Below are 17,263 nucleotides of genomic sequence, written 5' to 3' on the forward strand. Positions count from 1 at the left end.
TCAAATGAAAACCAGGTGGTCAATTAACAAATAAAGACAGGGCACCTGGCTGGCTCAGTGGAGCATGTGACCCTTGATCTCAGGGTCATGAGTTGGAGTTCCACATTAAGCGTGGAACCTACTTAATAAATTAATTAATAAATTAATAAATACCAGGGGTGCCTGGCAGGCTCAGCTGGCAGAGCATGTGACTCTTGACCTTGGGGTTGTGAGTTCAAGTCCCACGCTGGGTGGAGAAATTACTTAAAATCTTAAAAAAAAAAAAAAATTAACAGATCTCATTCTGTGCCCTGTGACAAGTACCACACTAACAATGAACATATAGTGGTGAACAAGACGGACATGTCTGCCCTCACGAAGCTCACAGGATAATCTGGAAGGCTTAGAACTAAATTTACTCAAAGCCCCCGATGGATTCATTCAATAATGAGCTAGAATATCATCTTTCTCCAAAACATCAGAGTGCTTCATACAATTCATTCATAAGGTAATCTAAACTTGCTGCTTAGATGTAAATTGTTCAGGTCCCCAAATACAAATCACTACCTTGCTGGGGCGTCTGGGTGGCTCAGTCGGTTAAGCCTCTGCCTTCGGCTCAGGTCATGATCCCAGGAGGCTGCTTCTCTCTCTGCCTGCTCTGCCTGCCACTCCCCCTGCTTGTGCCTTCTCCCTTTCTAATAAAATAAGTAAAATCTAAAAAAAACAAAGCAAAGCAAAAAAAAACAAATCACTACCTTGCAATAACAACAGACATACATGAGTGAGATGGGGGATAAATTTATTTTTCAATAACTATCAAGTGTCACCTCCAATACTACCATAGGTTGAGAATTTAAAATCAATTTATAAAACAGTAAGTATTAAGAAAACAATTTTATAGTCTCTAAACACACTGGTGATGCAGTCATATTTGCAATTATGTAACAATTTATAACTAGGAATACTTTCCACACACATTATCTTACTTAACCCCTCTATACTAACTGTTTTAAAGATTAACAAGCTGAGGGCGCCTGGGTGGCTCAGTTAAGTTAGGCGTCTGCCTTCAGCTCAGGTCATGATCCCAGGGTCCTGGGATCCAGCCCCACATCCCTGCTCTTCCGGGAGTCTGAGTTGGACTTCCCACTCAGCAGGGAGTCTGCCTCTCCCCCAGCTCATGTTCTCTTGCGAGTGCTCTATCACTCTCTCTCTCTTTTAAATAAAATACTTCAAAAAAAAAAAAAAAAAAGATTAACAAGCTGGTAACTCAAGAAGTTAAGGAACCTGTTCGAAGCTCCAAGAGTTTCAAAACCAAGATGATTTCCCAATTCTAGATCCCTAGATTCTTCTACCAAATCACTTTCTTAGTAAAAGCTCCTAGCAAACTGTTTTTAATAATGCTAATACTACTAGAATAACCTTTATTGAGCATGTACTCACATGCTAGTTAATGTCCCAAGTTTTTTATACAAATAAGTGATAATATTTACGTAGATCAGTAAAATTTACAGTTCAGCTAATTTACAATTCAGGTGATTAAAAATATTCACAGCAGCATTAAGAATATAAAGCCAGGGGCGCCTGGGTGGCTCATTTGTTTAAGCGACTGCCTTCGGCTCAGGTCATGATCCTGGAGTCCCTGGATCGAGTCCCGCATCGGGCTCCCTGCTCGGCGGGGAGTCTGCTTCTCCCTCTGACCCTCCCCCCTCTCATGTGCTCTCTCTCATTCTCTCTCTCTCAAATACATAAATAAAAATCTTAAAAAAAAAAAAAGAATATAAAGCCAGCTTTAGACAACCAATTTACTGTAAGAAACACAACCAAAGGAAGGGGAGTTTGGGGAAGGAGAGGGAAGAGCAAACCCCAAGAGGCTCTCATGGTCCAAAGGAAGAGGTTTCCCACCAGATTCCAACACTCACGCCAGTTTTATGGAGCATACATGAACTCTGAAAAGTTCGCCGAACAGATCACGCGACTGACTCGCTGAGCATCTTTGCTGCCTGTGTTCCAACGGCGCACCAGCGGGCTTGTTTCTGAACCGTGGCCGTGTGCAGCAACGCTGACACACTGTGGGTGGGAGCGGGGGGTAGGGGGGGGCCTGGGAACACAGCCACAACGCGTGGAGGTGGGATTCGAATGACAGCCGCAGCTTCACCTCTGCAGGGAGTGACACAGTTCCCCTGCGTTACCTCATTGGATTTGAGCTCATGAAAACCAGAAACAAAACAGTGACTAAGTCTCTAAACAATGAGCGCAAGGTGATTGACACCTCCTGGAGGAAAAAGGAAAGCCCCCAGGAAGAAGCAAGATCTGTCACCAGGTCAAGCCGGCAGCCTTGAGAAATCTGCAACCAGAGGCAGATAAGAGAGGGAGAACAGAGGGAATTGAAAGACAAAGAAAAAATCCTTCGGTCTGTTAACCTATACATAAACCCTTAAGCAAAGAACCACATTTTCACAGGCCTGATCATCCTCTTTCCATTGGGGTGGCTTGCTTTAAGGGAAAACAGAAATTGGTGAAGACTTTGATAAGTGGCCTCCGGCTTGGTCAGGAGACAACAACCCCTTTACCAGAAAACAAAGGAACTACAGTGAGACTGAAAGTGGCTAAAAAAAATAATAATAATAATAATAAGCCTACAGGAATGACTGAAGCTTCTTCCTGATCAAGGACAATGAGATTCCCAGTTCATTCTGGTCAATAAAACCAAGGAGACACACCCAATTTCCTGCCACCTTTCATTCTTTGGTGTCGAATCTCCCATCGGTGGTCAGTTCTCCACTCAGCCCTAAACTCAAATGATGTGCATGACCGTATACGGAAGAACCTTTTAAAAATAAATAGCTAGTTTTTTTAAATTGCTAATATTTATTACAGATTATGTGCCAGGCATGCTGCTACTTTACAGACTGAGGCTTAAAGAGGTGCAAAGCCTTGCCCAAAACACCAGCTGGCTAGCCCTGATTTAAACCCAGGCTGCCTTACAGAGCTGCCTGTCAACAGTCAAGAACACACCCCTTCTTGGCCCTAATAAAATCCAGTTCCCTTTTTTTTTTTTTTTAAATAGCCCTCACCTCAAAAGATCAAGATCCACTGTTAATTAAAACTGCACAGTCGGGGCGCCTGGGTGACTCAGTCAGTTAAGCATCTGCCGTCCTGGGATCGAGCCCCTCATCAGGCTCCCTGCTCAGCGGGAAGCCTGCTTCTCCCTCTCCCATTCCCCCTACTTGTGTTCCCTCTCTCGCTCTCTCCCTGTCAAATAAATGAATCTTAATAAAAAAATTAAAAATGAAAAAAAAACTGCACAGTCATAAATAAATAATAAAACTGCACAGAACTACCTCCAGCGAGAATGAATTTTAAAGCTGATTTGCTGTGGGCGCCTGGGTGGCTCAGATGGTTGGGCGTCTGCCTTCGGCTCAGGTCATGATCCCAGGGTCCTGGAATCGAGTCCCGCATCGGGCTCCCTGCTCGGCGGGGAGTCTGCTTCTCCCTCTGACCCTCCTCCCTCTCATGCTCTCTGTCTCTCTCATTCTCTCTGTCTCAAATAAATAAATAAAATCTTTAAATAAATAAATAAATAAATAAAGCTGATTTGCTGACACTGGTGCTACATTTGCCTTTTTGTTTTTGTTTTTTTTTTTAAAGATTTATTTATTTGACAGAGAGAGAGACAGCGAGAGAGGGAACACAAGCAGGGGGAGTGGGAGAGGGAGAAGCAGGCTTCCCGCGGAGCAGGGAGCCCGATGCGGGACTCGATCCCAGGACCCTGGGATCATGACCTGAGCCGAAGGCAGAGGCTTAACGACTGAAGCCACCCAGGCGCCCCTACGTTTGCCTTTTTGAAAGGTAGTGCTTTCCCCTGGAAGAGCTCCCTCCAATCCTCCACACCAACTGGCAGAAATAATTATGCTTTGGGTACAGTTCATAGGACATAGAGGACGCATTTCCTCTAACAGAGCCCACAGGACCCCAGCTCACACAGCAGCAGCCCCACCACCATAGTCCTTCCCACCGACTGCACCGCGTGGCCAGCGCCGGTCAGCAGAGAAAGCAATCTGCAAACTTCAGAGAGATCTGAAAGGGCAGTAAACTCCCTGCAAAGGAAAACTGCCAAGAAAAAGCGACCCACAAGCCTGTCTAAACAAACAGAAACAGACCTTAAATGGACAAAAGTACTATTATTGTTTCTTTAAACCACCTACATAATATTTACATTCTCCCATAGCTGGGAAATGACGGACTCCAGTCAAATATCCCTGAATTCACCTCTGCGATGCCATTAAAACCTGAAATCTGCTGAAGGTCTAAACCAATAAAACTGCTGCTGGTTTAAGTTCTCTTCTCCAAGTTCCACTGAAATTAGAGTCCAAAGAAATCAACTGCATTTTAAGTCCTTTGGAAAGCTCCACAAACTGTACAACACTGTGGAATGCTAAACTTCATTTTTAGTACTGGTATTTTTTTCCTCCTATGTAATGCATACAACTATTTTGTTTTCTATTTTCATACAAGTTTTTCAGTTTTTGGTTTGCTGTTTGAGAACTGTGATCAGATACACATAAATTTCTATGACTTCACTGGCAAAAAAACGAGAAGGATTCCTTGAAACAAGTATTTATAGGAAATTTTCAGAGTAAACTTGTTTGTCTAAGAACGAGGATTAAGGAAGGTTCATGATCTATCTAAGGTCAGAAATAATTCCTTACATCTCTTTAAAAGATTCACTTAATTAAAATATTCTGAACAAGAAAAAAATTAAATGAGGGCAACCCAGGATTATAATAATCAGATTATAAAAGTTTAAGCAAAAATGTTCGACACAGGCAAGACTTAAAGTATCGATGCCAGGCTCTATCTAATTGCAATGTTTCAACAAAAGACAGTAAGCTTATAATAAGTAAATAGTATAAAACTTCTCCATAGGTAGGGTTTTGTCATTTGTCCTACAATCTTTTTAAGATTTTATTTATTTCTTTGACAGAAAGAGAAAGAGTGTGCACAAGCAGGGGGAGTGGCAGGCAGAGGGAGAAGCAGGCCTCCCACTGAGCAGGGACGTAGGACTCGATACCAGGACCCCCAGGACCCCCAGGACCCCGGGATCATGACTTAAGCCGAAGGCAGTCACTTAACCAACTGAGCCACCCAGGCGCCCCTACAATCCTTTTTCAATACCTGGTCTAATTATAAAACTTAGCTTCTGACTTCTACCAGGGTGGTTCGAAAATTGGCACTAAATTTATTGAAATTCAACGATAAACAGGCACTTTCAGTCACTTTTTTTTTTAACATGGTTAGTAAAAGACACATCATCCAGCTCCCACCCTCTGTATTCCATAGTGTATTCAGAGGACACTGATGCTTTCTTAGTAAGGCCTTTCCTGTCATAATTATAGGAGTAAAGTGGGGTGTTTTTTTTTTGCTCCAAGTTTCAGTGATGTCAGCCTGAACACACTCTAAAGTATTTCAAAACGCCAGAATATGTAATGTCCCTTTGGAACAAACAGAGTAAGTCAAAAATAACCTGAAGTTTAGCTGACCGCAAAAAAAAGGGGAACCATCTACCCAGCTAAATATGCACAGGACTCAAGAACAGGCTCTCCGGAGATTTCCTGCCTACCTCGCAAATGGTCAAAGGCCATGAACAATGCTCACACCAAGAGGAAGATCCACTTAGAAGTACAGAAAAATATTAAATTTACTGTTTAAAGGAATGCAACTAAATAACAATGAGGTGCCTTTACAAAGTTTTTCCTCTATTTTTTCTTTTATGTAAACTTAGGCCCAAAGTAAGGCTTGAACTTACAAACCAAGATCAAGAGTGGCATGCTCTACTGACTGAGCCAGCCAGGGGCCCCAGTTTTCCCTCTATTTCAATGACTACACCCAGCGGAGCTAGGGGCACAATGAAACTAATTAAAAATACAGCCTTCAATTAGTGATATAAGAAGTATAACTAAGGGGATAACTAAGAGGTATAAAATGGCCATACCATCATTGCTAAGCAAAATTCCATTTTGTACATCTATCCTAGAAAGTTAATCCATAATGGAAAAGGTTTCTCGCTCAAAATGTTCACTACACTGTTATGTTTGGTAGCCAAAAAGAAAAAAAAAAAAAATCAGAAACATTCGTTTTCCAATACTTGGAAAATAATGCCTATTCAGTAAAATACAAGGGAGACATGAAAACGATAGCTGTGCTAGCTGAAATCATTCAGCAAGAGCTCGTTAATTCTAAGTTTAAATTGCAAGATTCAAATTTGTCAGGTCAGAATTCCTTAAAAAAATTAAAAATGTAATTACCATATGGTTCAGCAATGCCGCTTGTGGGTATATACCTGAAAGAACCAAAAGCAGGGTCTCTACGAGGTATCTGTAGACCCATGTTCACTGCAGCATCACTCACAATAGCCAGGAGGTGGTAGCCCCCAAATACCCACCGACTGATGAATGGCTAAGCATACGACGGAATATTCCATCAAAGGAAGGAAATGCTAACAAATGCTAGCACAGGTAAACCTTAAGGACGTTGCGCTAAGGGAAATGAGCCAGTCACACAAAGACAAATACCAATACTACATGATTTCACTTACATGAGATATACAGTCAAATGCATAGAAACAGAAAATAGAATGCTGACTGCCAAGAGTATGTGGGGAGGGGAGGGGAGGGCGTGCATGCAGCTTAATGGAGACAGTTTCAGTTTCCAAGATGAAAAAGTTCTGGCAACTGGAGACACAACAATGAAAAGATACTTAACACCACTGAACACTTAAAAATGGTTTATGTGAACAAAAACTGTATCGATGGCAAATTTTAGGTGTATTTTAGCACAATTTTTTTAAATGGGATTTTTTTAAAAATCAGTATGATTGTATGTATGTAAAAAGACAAATGAGGGGCACCTGGCTGGCTCAGTCCATACAGCATGAAACGCCTAACTCGGGGTCATGAGTTCTAGCCCCACATTGGGGGTAGAAATTACTTTAAAAAAGGACAAATGACAAAACTAGGAAACGATTCTGAAAAATAGTATTTGGATTAGGAAAGTAAGATAATGGACCATTTTCCCCCAAACTAGATGATGCGATTTTTATAGTACTCTTATTATCAAAAAAAAAAAACTTCAAAAACATATTGCTCCAGCTACCCATAAAACCTTAATATCCTTCCAGTAAAAATGACATGTTTATGAAAAATTATTTTTTAGGACATACAAAACAAAGATGGGAGCCAAATTCTGGACTAAGATCTTGTTCTTCTCATGGATGAGAAATGATCTATACAGACTACAAACTAAAATTTTTTTAAAGATTGTATTTAAGAGAGAGAGCAAGCGAGCAAGGGAGAGTGAGCAAGGGGGGAAAGGGGAGAGGGGCAGTGGCAGAGGGAAAAGCAGACTCCCTGTTGAACAGGGAGACCGATGGGGGGGGCTCGATCCCAAGACCCCAAGACCCTGGGACCATGACCTGAGCCGAAGGCAGACACTTAACCGACTGAGCCACCCAGGCGCCCCTAAATTTTTTTGAAGATTTTATTTTTAAGTAATCTCTATACCCAATATGGGGCTCAAACCTACAACCCAGAGGATAAAGAGTCACATGCTCCCCTGACAGAAGCAACCAGGCGCCCTGAGACGACCAACCAAACCTAAGAGCAGGTTTCTGTTTTCTTCACCGAAACCCTAGCACCAGCCGAGCACATTGTGAACATTCCGTAAACACGGGAATGAATTTAGAAAACTACCTTATAATCTTAACACACACACTGTCTAACCCACATTAACTTCATGAAAAACACTTGGCGGATTGCATTCTAAACCTCTTAAATCCAGATCTTCTCAATCTATTCTTCTGGCCTCCAATTCCCAAATTCATCCTTCTTCCTCCTCCAATTATCTCACTTTGTTTAGCATCTGGAGAAAAAAAAAAAAAACTGAGTGCTGCAATATATAATTAGTAAATTATTCTTAGCTGACTGAATCATGTAGCAGCAGTTAGCAATTACAGTCCATAAAATAAATGTGTATTACTCTTGCTGTTTTAATACTCTATGAAATAATGAACCCCATTCTCTGTAAACTTAAGGCAGAGTTGCAGTTTAAAATGCCATTGAGACAGTTTTATCCTCTCAGCTCATAGGTCAGAAAAAAGGGAAGTTCCCCACACACAAGTTTCATAACCTCTAAATGCTGGCATGCATGACCCATGATAGGCTGAAAAACTATTCCCAACAGTAAAAGGCAAGTTCCCCTTCACGAAGAAAAATCTCCCCAGGACGCCTGGCTGGCAACCCATCCATCCATCTGCAGCCACTAGACGATGGAGATCGAAACCCCTGGCAAGAGGTAGCAGCTCTGCTTTAGCAAACAGCATTGTCCAGCAGAAAACAGAACGTGAGCCACATACATAGTTCTAAATTTTCCAGTAGCCATGGTAAAAAAAAAAAAAAAAAAACAGGTAAAAATTATTTAACTCAGCATATCCCAAATATCATCATTTCAACATGAAGCAATATTAAACAATCACTCTGATATATTTTATATTCTCTCTCCTTTGTCCTGGAAATCCAGTGCGTATTTCACACCTACAGCACCTCTCAATTCAGGCCAGCCACATTTCAAGTGCTCAACAACCACATGTGGCCAGCAGCTACCATACTGGACAGTCCAGTTTTAGAATAATGGTCACTTCTAGGGGCGCCGGAGTGGCACAGTCGGTTAAGCATCCGACTCAGTTTCAGCTCAGGTCATGTTATCATGGGTCATGAGATCAAGTCACATCCTCAGCAGGGAGTCTGCTTGAAGATTCTCTCCCTCTGCCCCTCCCCCCACTTGTAAGTGCACTCTCTCTAAAATAAATAAATAAATCTAGAATGATGGTCTCTTCTATTCGTAATATTTTTACATGCATATCACATTTTAATCATTGTTTATGGGCTTGGACATCCCTCCTACTGCATCTCTGGCCCTCTCTATTAAAAAAAAAATTATCAAGTAAACAAAAACCATTTGACTAGCCACTGATAGCCAAACCAGAACTATTAAGAAAAACCTGGAAAACTAACCTCATTAGAAAGAATGGTTAAGGGCGCCTGGGTGGCTCAGTTGGTTAAGCGACTGCCTTCAGCTCAGGTCATGATCCTGGAGTCCCAGGATCGAGTCCCGCATCGGGCTCCCTGCTCGGCAGGGAGTCTGCTTCTCCCTCTGACCCTCCCCCTCTCATGCTCTCTCTCTCTCTCTCTCTCTCATTCTCTCTCTCAAATAAATAAATAAAATCTTTAAAAAAAAAAAAGAAAGAATGGTTAAACTCTGGTTAGTGGTATTAATATTAACTCTGTTTAATGCATCTCATTATCCTTGAGGATGATGAGGTTTCTGTGGAACACGATCATCTAGAGTTTCTGGACAGATGTCAATAGGAAAATGGGACTTGTTTTACAGGGATACACCTCAGTAAACTTTCCATCTAAACAGATGTATAGCTTTACCACACTCCACGCAACAGAGGTGGTTCCCTGAAAAACTATCAACACGTACGAGTTTCCTTTGCACTAAAGGAGCAAGCTCTTTAAAGAAAAATTAGAGAGATGTTCTATTTGGTAAGCTTTTAAAAAATATTATTAAACGGAGGTGCCTGGCTGGCTCAGTCGGTGGAGCATGCGACTCTTGATCTCAGGATTTTGAGTTCGAGCCCCATGTTGGGTGTAGAGATTACTTAAAAATAAAATCTTTTTTTTTTTTATTCATTTATTTTTATTTGACAGAGAGAGACACAGCGAGAGAGGGAGCACAAGCGGGGGAGTGGGTGAGGGAGAAGCAGGCTTCCCGCCGAGCAGGGAGCCTGATGCGGGGCTCAATCCCAGGACCCTGAGATCATGACCTGAGCCGAAGGCAGACGCTCAACCAACTGAGCCACCCAGGCGCCCTAAAAATAAAATCTTTTTAAAAAATAAATAAAAAGAAACAAAACAAAGTAGGCACCCCTCCCCTCTCAAAACCCTCTGCTCTCCAGGCACCTGGGTGGCTCAGTCGGTTAAGGGTCTGCCTTTGGCTCAGGTCAAGATATCAAAGTCCTGGGATCGAGCCCATCAGGCTCCTTGCTCAGAGGGGAGCTTCTCCCTCTCCCTCTGCCCCTCCCCTCTGCACGAGCACAGCCACATTCTCTCTCTAATAAATAAATAAATAAAAGCTTTAAAAAAAAAACCCTCTGCTCTTTCCCTTCATAGCAAAAATAAATTGTTTATAAAATAAATTCAATAAATTACTGAATACATGAAAGACTCTCTTAAAATAATGGGGAAATATATGAAGTGAATTATACCTAGTAATAACACTTATTACTAATACATATATATTTTTTAAAGATTTTATTTATTTGACAGACACAGCGAGAGAGGGAACACAGCAGGGGGAGTGGGAGAGGGAGAAGCAGGCTTCCCGCAGAGCAGGGAGCCTGACGCGGGGCTCAATCCCAGGACCCTGGGATCACGACCTGAGCCGAAGGCAGATGCTCAACGGCTGGACCCCCCAGGCACCCCACTAATATCTATTTTTAAATGACTACTAATGTCTAAGATACCGTGGAGGCTTATGGTCTAATTGGGAGAGGGGGAAGAATTGTGTATATTTGTGTATAAAGGAACACTCCCAGTACCCAGTACTTCGACTTCCATCCAAAATCAGTAGGCTTTCATTCCTTCGAGCACCTACTAAGAATGGAGCATTTCTTTTATGTGCTCCATGAACATGGCAGTCTTTGTCCTCATTAAACTAAACATAACATATTATAATTTTTGCTAGGAAAGGAAAGAACAGAGGGCTTTAAGAGGGGAGGGGTACCAACTTCAGACTGGTGGTTCAGGAAGACTTCTCTGAGGGGACAGGTAAGTTAACACGCGAAGGAGAATGGAGGGCAGCAATCCCAGGCCAAGGTTCTACGATGGTGAATCATGGATCTTGAAAGGAAGTGAGGCTAGTATGACTACAGTCCTCATCACATGCGGTTATTTAAAAGTTGTATCAGAGAGTGAACAAGAAGCAGGGCCTTGTCACATTGCTAATGCTTGCTTAGAACTAAACCTCTTCCTAGGCACTGTACAGAGGTCTTCAATGAGATAAGGATACAAACAGGCCAATTTAGCTAACAGCAGCTCCTTCACATGCATCTATCCCCTATCCTGCTACATCATCTCACCATTACTTCTGAACACCTCCCCCCCCTTTCCAGATAATGGCCTTGAGCCAAATCAGAAGTGAAAAGCAAGCCTCAAACCAGGAACTTTATCAAAAGACAGCTACTTATGGGGGGGGAGGGGGGAGGCAAGAGCTGATGCTCAGGGCTAAGAGTTGGGGACCACGCCACATCAGAAAGCATTTTGTCTGCTTCGTTTTTTTCTCCCAGAAAATGAATGTTTACAGTATGACATGCACTGACTGCCAAAGGAAGTCTAAAAAGAATAAGCACATTATTGGATATTTTTAGCTTTTCTTTTCATAAATGTTTTGTGTCACTGCTTTCCAAATAATTCCAAATCTTGCAAGTCAGCCAGAAGAAGAAACGGGATATAGAATGTATTGTTCATATAAGAGGTGACTAATTTTCTCTTGAAATTGAGTGAAGGGAGGGCGCCTGGGTGGCTCAGTTGGTTAAGCGACTGCCTTCGGCTCAGGTCATCATCCTGGAGTCCCTGGATCGAGTCCCGCATCGGGCTCCCTGCTCAGCAGGGAGTCTGCTTCTCACTCTGACCCTCCCCCCCTCTCATGTGTTCTCTCTCATTCTCTCGCTCTCAAATAAATAAAAAATCTTTAAAAAAAAGAAATTGAGTGAAGGGAATGTGTCTTTGTGAGTTCTGCTCACACAAACAAAAAATTCCAATGGATTAATACGTACTGTGTAAAAACAGAATTTATCAGACATGGAAATGAAATGTGCAAATCACCGTGCACCAGGCAAAAGGACTGGTGGGAATGTTTGTATTCGACAATATAGGGATCAAAAATGAGTGTAAGAGTTAGTACAGTCAAAATACCTTTGAGGTTGTAAACCATTATTCTTTTACCCCCAGTGATTTATTGCCAAAGCTTCTAATGGACACATGAATAAAACAGTGCAACTCATTACTGTTGATTCTAGCAGCAAGACACAGAACCAAACAGCAAGTCAGAAAAATAAATTATAATAAGGAAAGTACCCACAGGGCGAACTTGAGACCTGTTATGTGGAGTCGCACAGGCTTGCCTTAATAAACAATTCTTCAATATAACCTTTTTAGAAGTGTGAGTGGCTCAGAGACAATTTTAAGACTTCTTGACTATTCAGGGCACCTGGGTGGCTCAATCAGTTAAGCATCTGCCTTCAGTCTGGGTTATGATTCAGGGTCCTGGGACGGAGCTCCCTTATCAGTGGGGAATCTGCTTCTTCCTCTACCACCACCCCCCCCCCACAGCATGCGTGCGTGTGTGTGTGCATCTGTGTGTGTGTGTTCGCTCATGCGCTCGCTCTCACTTGCTCGCTCACTCTCAAGTGACTAAATAAAATCTTTAAAAAAAAAAAAAACTTCTTAACTATCCTACTGCTAAAGCAAAGAGTGGGTCTCATTTCCTTATTTCTATTAACTAGCCAAGGCTCAGAAAGAAAAGTGATTACCTTAGCTATGGAGTAAGTTACGTTCCAATAGATTATATTAATAATTTTAGTCCATTTCTACTCTTGGAAGTCTGAATGTGTAGAAAAAGAGAATTATGAATTACAGAACTGCCCACATTCTCGGTTCTGCATGAAACAACACTGGATCCACAAGCATGAGTTATGAACACTGTAATGAACATATATACGGAATAGGGGGTCTTTTTAAGAAAATCCTAAATTATAGATGTCCATTATCTGCAAAGAGAAAATCAAATTTTAAAATTTGGGGGAGGAGGGTACCCGCCTCGGTGGCTCGGTTTATTAAGCGTCTGACTCTTGATTCCAGGTCAGGTCATTATGTCAGGGTTGTGAGAGGAGTCCCGAGTGGCCTCCCCTCTGGGCGTGGAGCCTGCTTAAGATTCTTCCTCTCTCTGGGCGCCTGGGTGGCTCAGTCGTTAAGCGTCTGCCTTCGGCTCAGGTCATGATCCCAGGTCCTGGGATCGAGCCCCGCATCGGGCTCCCTGCTCGGCGGGAGGCCTGCTTCTCCCTCTCCCACTCCCCCTGCTTGTGTTCCTGCTCTCGCTATCTCTGTCAAATAAATAAAAATAAAATCTTAAAAAAAAAAATTCTCTCTCCCTCTTTGCAGCCCCCCCCGCACACACAGGTGCATGTGCTCTCTTTCTCAAAAAGAAAAAAAAAATTGGGGGGGGGTGGCTGAGAATTAACCAAAAGGAAAGTATGTGGGCCCTTTGGGGAATCATTTAACAAGGTCTTACCTTTCATTAAGTTAATTTTCCAGGGAGTTATTGGGACAATCATAAGATAGGGTACATTTGAAAAACCTGTAATGAGCCAATTATTATCAAATGAGGAAAGCATTCATTCATACAACTAATATTCACTGAGCAATCACTGTGTTTCCGGTACCAATGGACGCCCCAGGGATACAGCTATAAACATGACAACCAAACTGCCACAAAAAAGGCCTCCTCTCATTCCTGTTTCTAACCTCCAGACAGGTTTTTAAGCCTTTTCTTCTTTTTTTTTTTTAAGAGTGTACCAACATAAGAAAAGGGTAACATTTTCCTTATAACCGAAAGATTTTTGTTTTTGTTGGAGACAGAAAGAAGTTGGGCTATGTTCTTTGCCTGGCAACAGAAGAAAAGAAATTCCTCATCCCCCTCCCCCTTTTTCTCCACCCTGCATTTACCACAAACATCTTGCTCTCTCTAGGTATTTTTCCAGGAGTCCTAGAAACTGAATTTTCCTGGCTTTTTCACCAGGTGGTTCAGCACCAAAAAAATTAAAACTTACAAATTAAAAAAATTTTAAAAATTTACTATTAGCAATAATAGATCCTTATAGCAACATCTCTCTTTCCACCTTTCTAGAGAAAGGATAAATTTCACTTTTATGCTTTGTTAGAAATGCTTATCTTAATCTTATAATCACCAGCATAATAAAATGGAAAACGCAGGACCCCTGGCTGGTTCTTGATCTCGGGGTCATGACTTCAAGCCCCACTGGGAGTAGAGATTGCTTAAAATAATAATAAAAAGAAAATAAATAAAATGAAATAGGCTTACCTATTATCTAACCTTAGGTAAAAGAAATGTTCTATACTTAGAATGCCTTGCTTTATATTTGTGAGTTTTACTTCTTTAACTCACAAATCTCATCAGGAATTTAACACACTCATTCAGTCAATTTAACCAAAATGCCCACAAAAATTCAGTTTCAAACACTTTTGCCACCTGGCAAGTAAGTCCCGTAACTCAGCACCTTGCCATGTGTTATCGTTAGGAGGGGGAACACACAGGCAATAAAGCTTCAGAATATACAGAACAAGCCCTTCAAGCAAAGAACTAGGTCTTACTGTCCTGATTTTCAGCACAATACTCCAAAATACATATTAATGTTAAACTAATTCTAAAAGCTAAGTTACATTATGTAATATATATGCTAGATTAATGAACGGAAACACTGTATGTCTAAACGTAGAAAAAAGAGAAATTTTTATTTTTTAAAGCACTAAAACATTCTCCCACAATTCTAACTGGATATTCTGGCCCTTGTGAAGGAGCATCACATACCAAGAGAATCTGAGAACCAGCAAGTTTTCTGGAGAAGAGCCACCTCTGGAATCAACTTCAAAGGAGCACAACCACCTCTGTCAAGTTCTAGTCAAATGATGACAGCAGCGTTAAGAGGCAGGAGAAAATACAAAGTAGAGGAAAGAAAGACAGGAGAGGCCAAGAGAGAAGAGCCAAGTGACAGAAGCACAAGGAAAAGCAATTCTTCCCTAACCAACAGAGAGGAAGAGTATTTCTACCTTCCAAACCTCAGAGCAAACTCATGCCATTAGAATACACTCTACCGAAAATAAAGGATCAGTTGCTATGAAATGAATGTCTGTGGACCCCCACTCCAAAACTGATATGAGGAAGCCCTAAATGCGAAAGGATTTGGAGGTGGGACCTGTGGGAGGTAATGAGGCCATGAAGGTGGCCCCGACGATGGGATCAATTTCTTTACAAGAAGAAAATTAGCCCTTTCTCCATGGGAGGTCACTGCAAGGAGTCAGCGGTCTCCCAGCCAAGGGGTCCTCGCCAAAACCCAAGCAACCAGCCAGGCACCGAGATCCACCTCCAGCCTCCAGAACTATGAGAAATATTTGTGTTTAAGTCACCTAGTCTATGGCATTTGTCACAGCAGCCTGAGCTAAGTCATCGCTCAAAATGACTAGTAAAGAGCACAGCCCTAAGCCTTCGAAACAATAAAGAGGACAGACTACCGCCCCAGAACTTCACTCAGGATTACCTGCTACTGAATAAGGGCACTTGACTTCACTCTTGCCCTTCACCATCCCCTCTCCCCCTCCTTCTGGTTTGGGATTAAGAGGCTGCAAAGACTAGAACTTCCGAATCATAAAAAGAAATTTGACCTCAGAAAGTGGTTAAGTAAACTTAAAAGGTCTGGCGAGGAAACATTACTGACACATTACTCCATCCTCACCCCTCCCATAACTCATCATGCGGCCCTGAACGATTTTCCTTGCCTCCAGTCTCCAGGACGAATTCTAATAGCAATGGTCCGGGGAGCGCCTTTTGTTGAAGAGCAACAAATTTGTTCCATTACAGCCTCACTAATCTGATGTGAGCACGGCTGGTTTGGCAGGGCTTCCTGGTGTGACTCCCCGGGCCAGGAGGCCGCGGGTTCACGCGCGGGACTGAGAAGTCCACCCCAAGTGACCCGCTTCGGGAAAGCCTTCCAGGGAAATACAGTCCGGGTCGGCGAAACCGGCCCAAGTTCCCTTCCCATCTTTTACCAAGTCATACTTCCCACGGCATGATTCCTCCAAAAAAGGAAGAAACCGGCCTAAGGCTCAGCTCTAGCCTGCTGGTATTTACCTAGCACCGGAACTTGTTTGCAAAACATTGAAGGCACTCATAAACTTGACTTTGCAGGAAACGCACAACCTTGACTCCCGCAACCAAGGTCTAGGGAGCGCCTGCTGTCGTCCCCACCCCCACCACCACCACCAAGGTGCTGGACCCGGAAGGTAGCGGAGGCCAGGTCGCCAACGCCACCCCTGGCTATTACCATGGCCCCCAAGCCACTCGGGGGCTCACTACCCACTGAACCGACTCCCAGTGGAGGCTGGAGCCAGGACCCCGACCACCGACTGCCCGGACGCAGAGGAAACGCCGGGAGTGGCCGGGGACGCCTCCACGCTCTCAGAAGTGCTGTCCCGCAGCCCGCCGCCCGAAGCAGGGCCGCAGAGGCCATCTGGCGCGGAAGGCAGGAGCGGGCCCTCGGTCTCCCGCCCTTCCACCTCCTTCCCTCGCGCTGGCCGCCCCCGTGCACGCCCACGTGCACGACCTCCAGGCACGACCCGGGGATCCCAAAAGGCAGAAGCCCCTTCTCGGCCGCCCCCCCTCCTTCCCCGCGGGCATGCCCGGCGCGCCCCACTGATACACGTGGAATCGGGGATCCCGGGAGCTATGGGCGCCGGCTGCGGCGCCCGCCGCGCGTGCCACTCACTTGCTGGCCGGCGCGGGGCTTGCCCTGGGGCGCTCTCCTGAAAAAGGAGGTCCTGGCGGTGAAGAAGAAGTCCTCGGCGTCCTCCTCCAGGCTGCTGTAGCCGCTGCTCATGCTGCTGGTTCCGTCGCACGTGGGCCGCCTCCCCGGGGCGCAGGCGGCCAGGCAGGGGGTGCCGCGCCCGCCCGCCCCGCGAGGTTCCCGGCGCGGGGCCCCAAGCCGCCGGCGGGCCGTCCTGCTGCAGCTGCGGCCGCCGCTCACTCCGGCCCTCCCGGCCCCTCCCGCCACCTCCCGCCACCTCCCCGCCAGCCTCCGGGCGCGGCTTTAGCCTCCGAGCGCCTCGCGACCCCGCCTCCCGGGGCCCCGCCCTCCCCCCTGTGCCCCTCCCCGGGAGGTTGGGAGCTGTGCCCACGCGGTCCGGGCACTCCCCGCGCGGCCGCAGGTGGGGGTGGTGCGGGCCGGCCCTCCCAGCCTGCTTTTTCCCAGCAGTGTCTGTGCAACCCAGAACGCCCACTGCGACCGCGGCGTCTGGCCGGGCTGTGCCCCGGGTCGCTTCCCCAGCCTCCCGGAAACTGCCAAGTCCTCTCTGATCCGGCTACCCGCCCCCCCACT

The 17,263-nt window shown here is 44.4% G+C and overlaps 1 protein-coding gene across 1 annotated transcript in view; it reads right to left on the reverse strand.

The window, feature by feature from the left end:
- The window catches only part of RASSF3 (Ras association domain family member 3), a 68,874-nt gene extending 51,954 nt beyond the window's left edge, over window positions 1–16,920 (reverse strand). Inside the window, exon 1 of the mRNA XM_021678630.2 lies at window positions 16,655–16,920. Coding sequence (XP_021534305.1) covers window positions 16,655–16,765 — 111 coding nt within the window. The 5' untranslated portion in view covers window positions 16,766–16,920. The remainder of the gene's footprint in view (window positions 1–16,654) is intronic.
- Between the last annotated feature and the right edge of the window lie 343 nt (window positions 16,921–17,263).

Source organism: Neomonachus schauinslandi, chromosome 5 (assembly GCF_002201575.2).
Source record: "Neomonachus schauinslandi chromosome 5, ASM220157v2, whole genome shotgun sequence".
NCBI classification, from domain to species: Eukaryota; Metazoa; Chordata; class Mammalia; order Carnivora; family Phocidae; genus Neomonachus; species Neomonachus schauinslandi.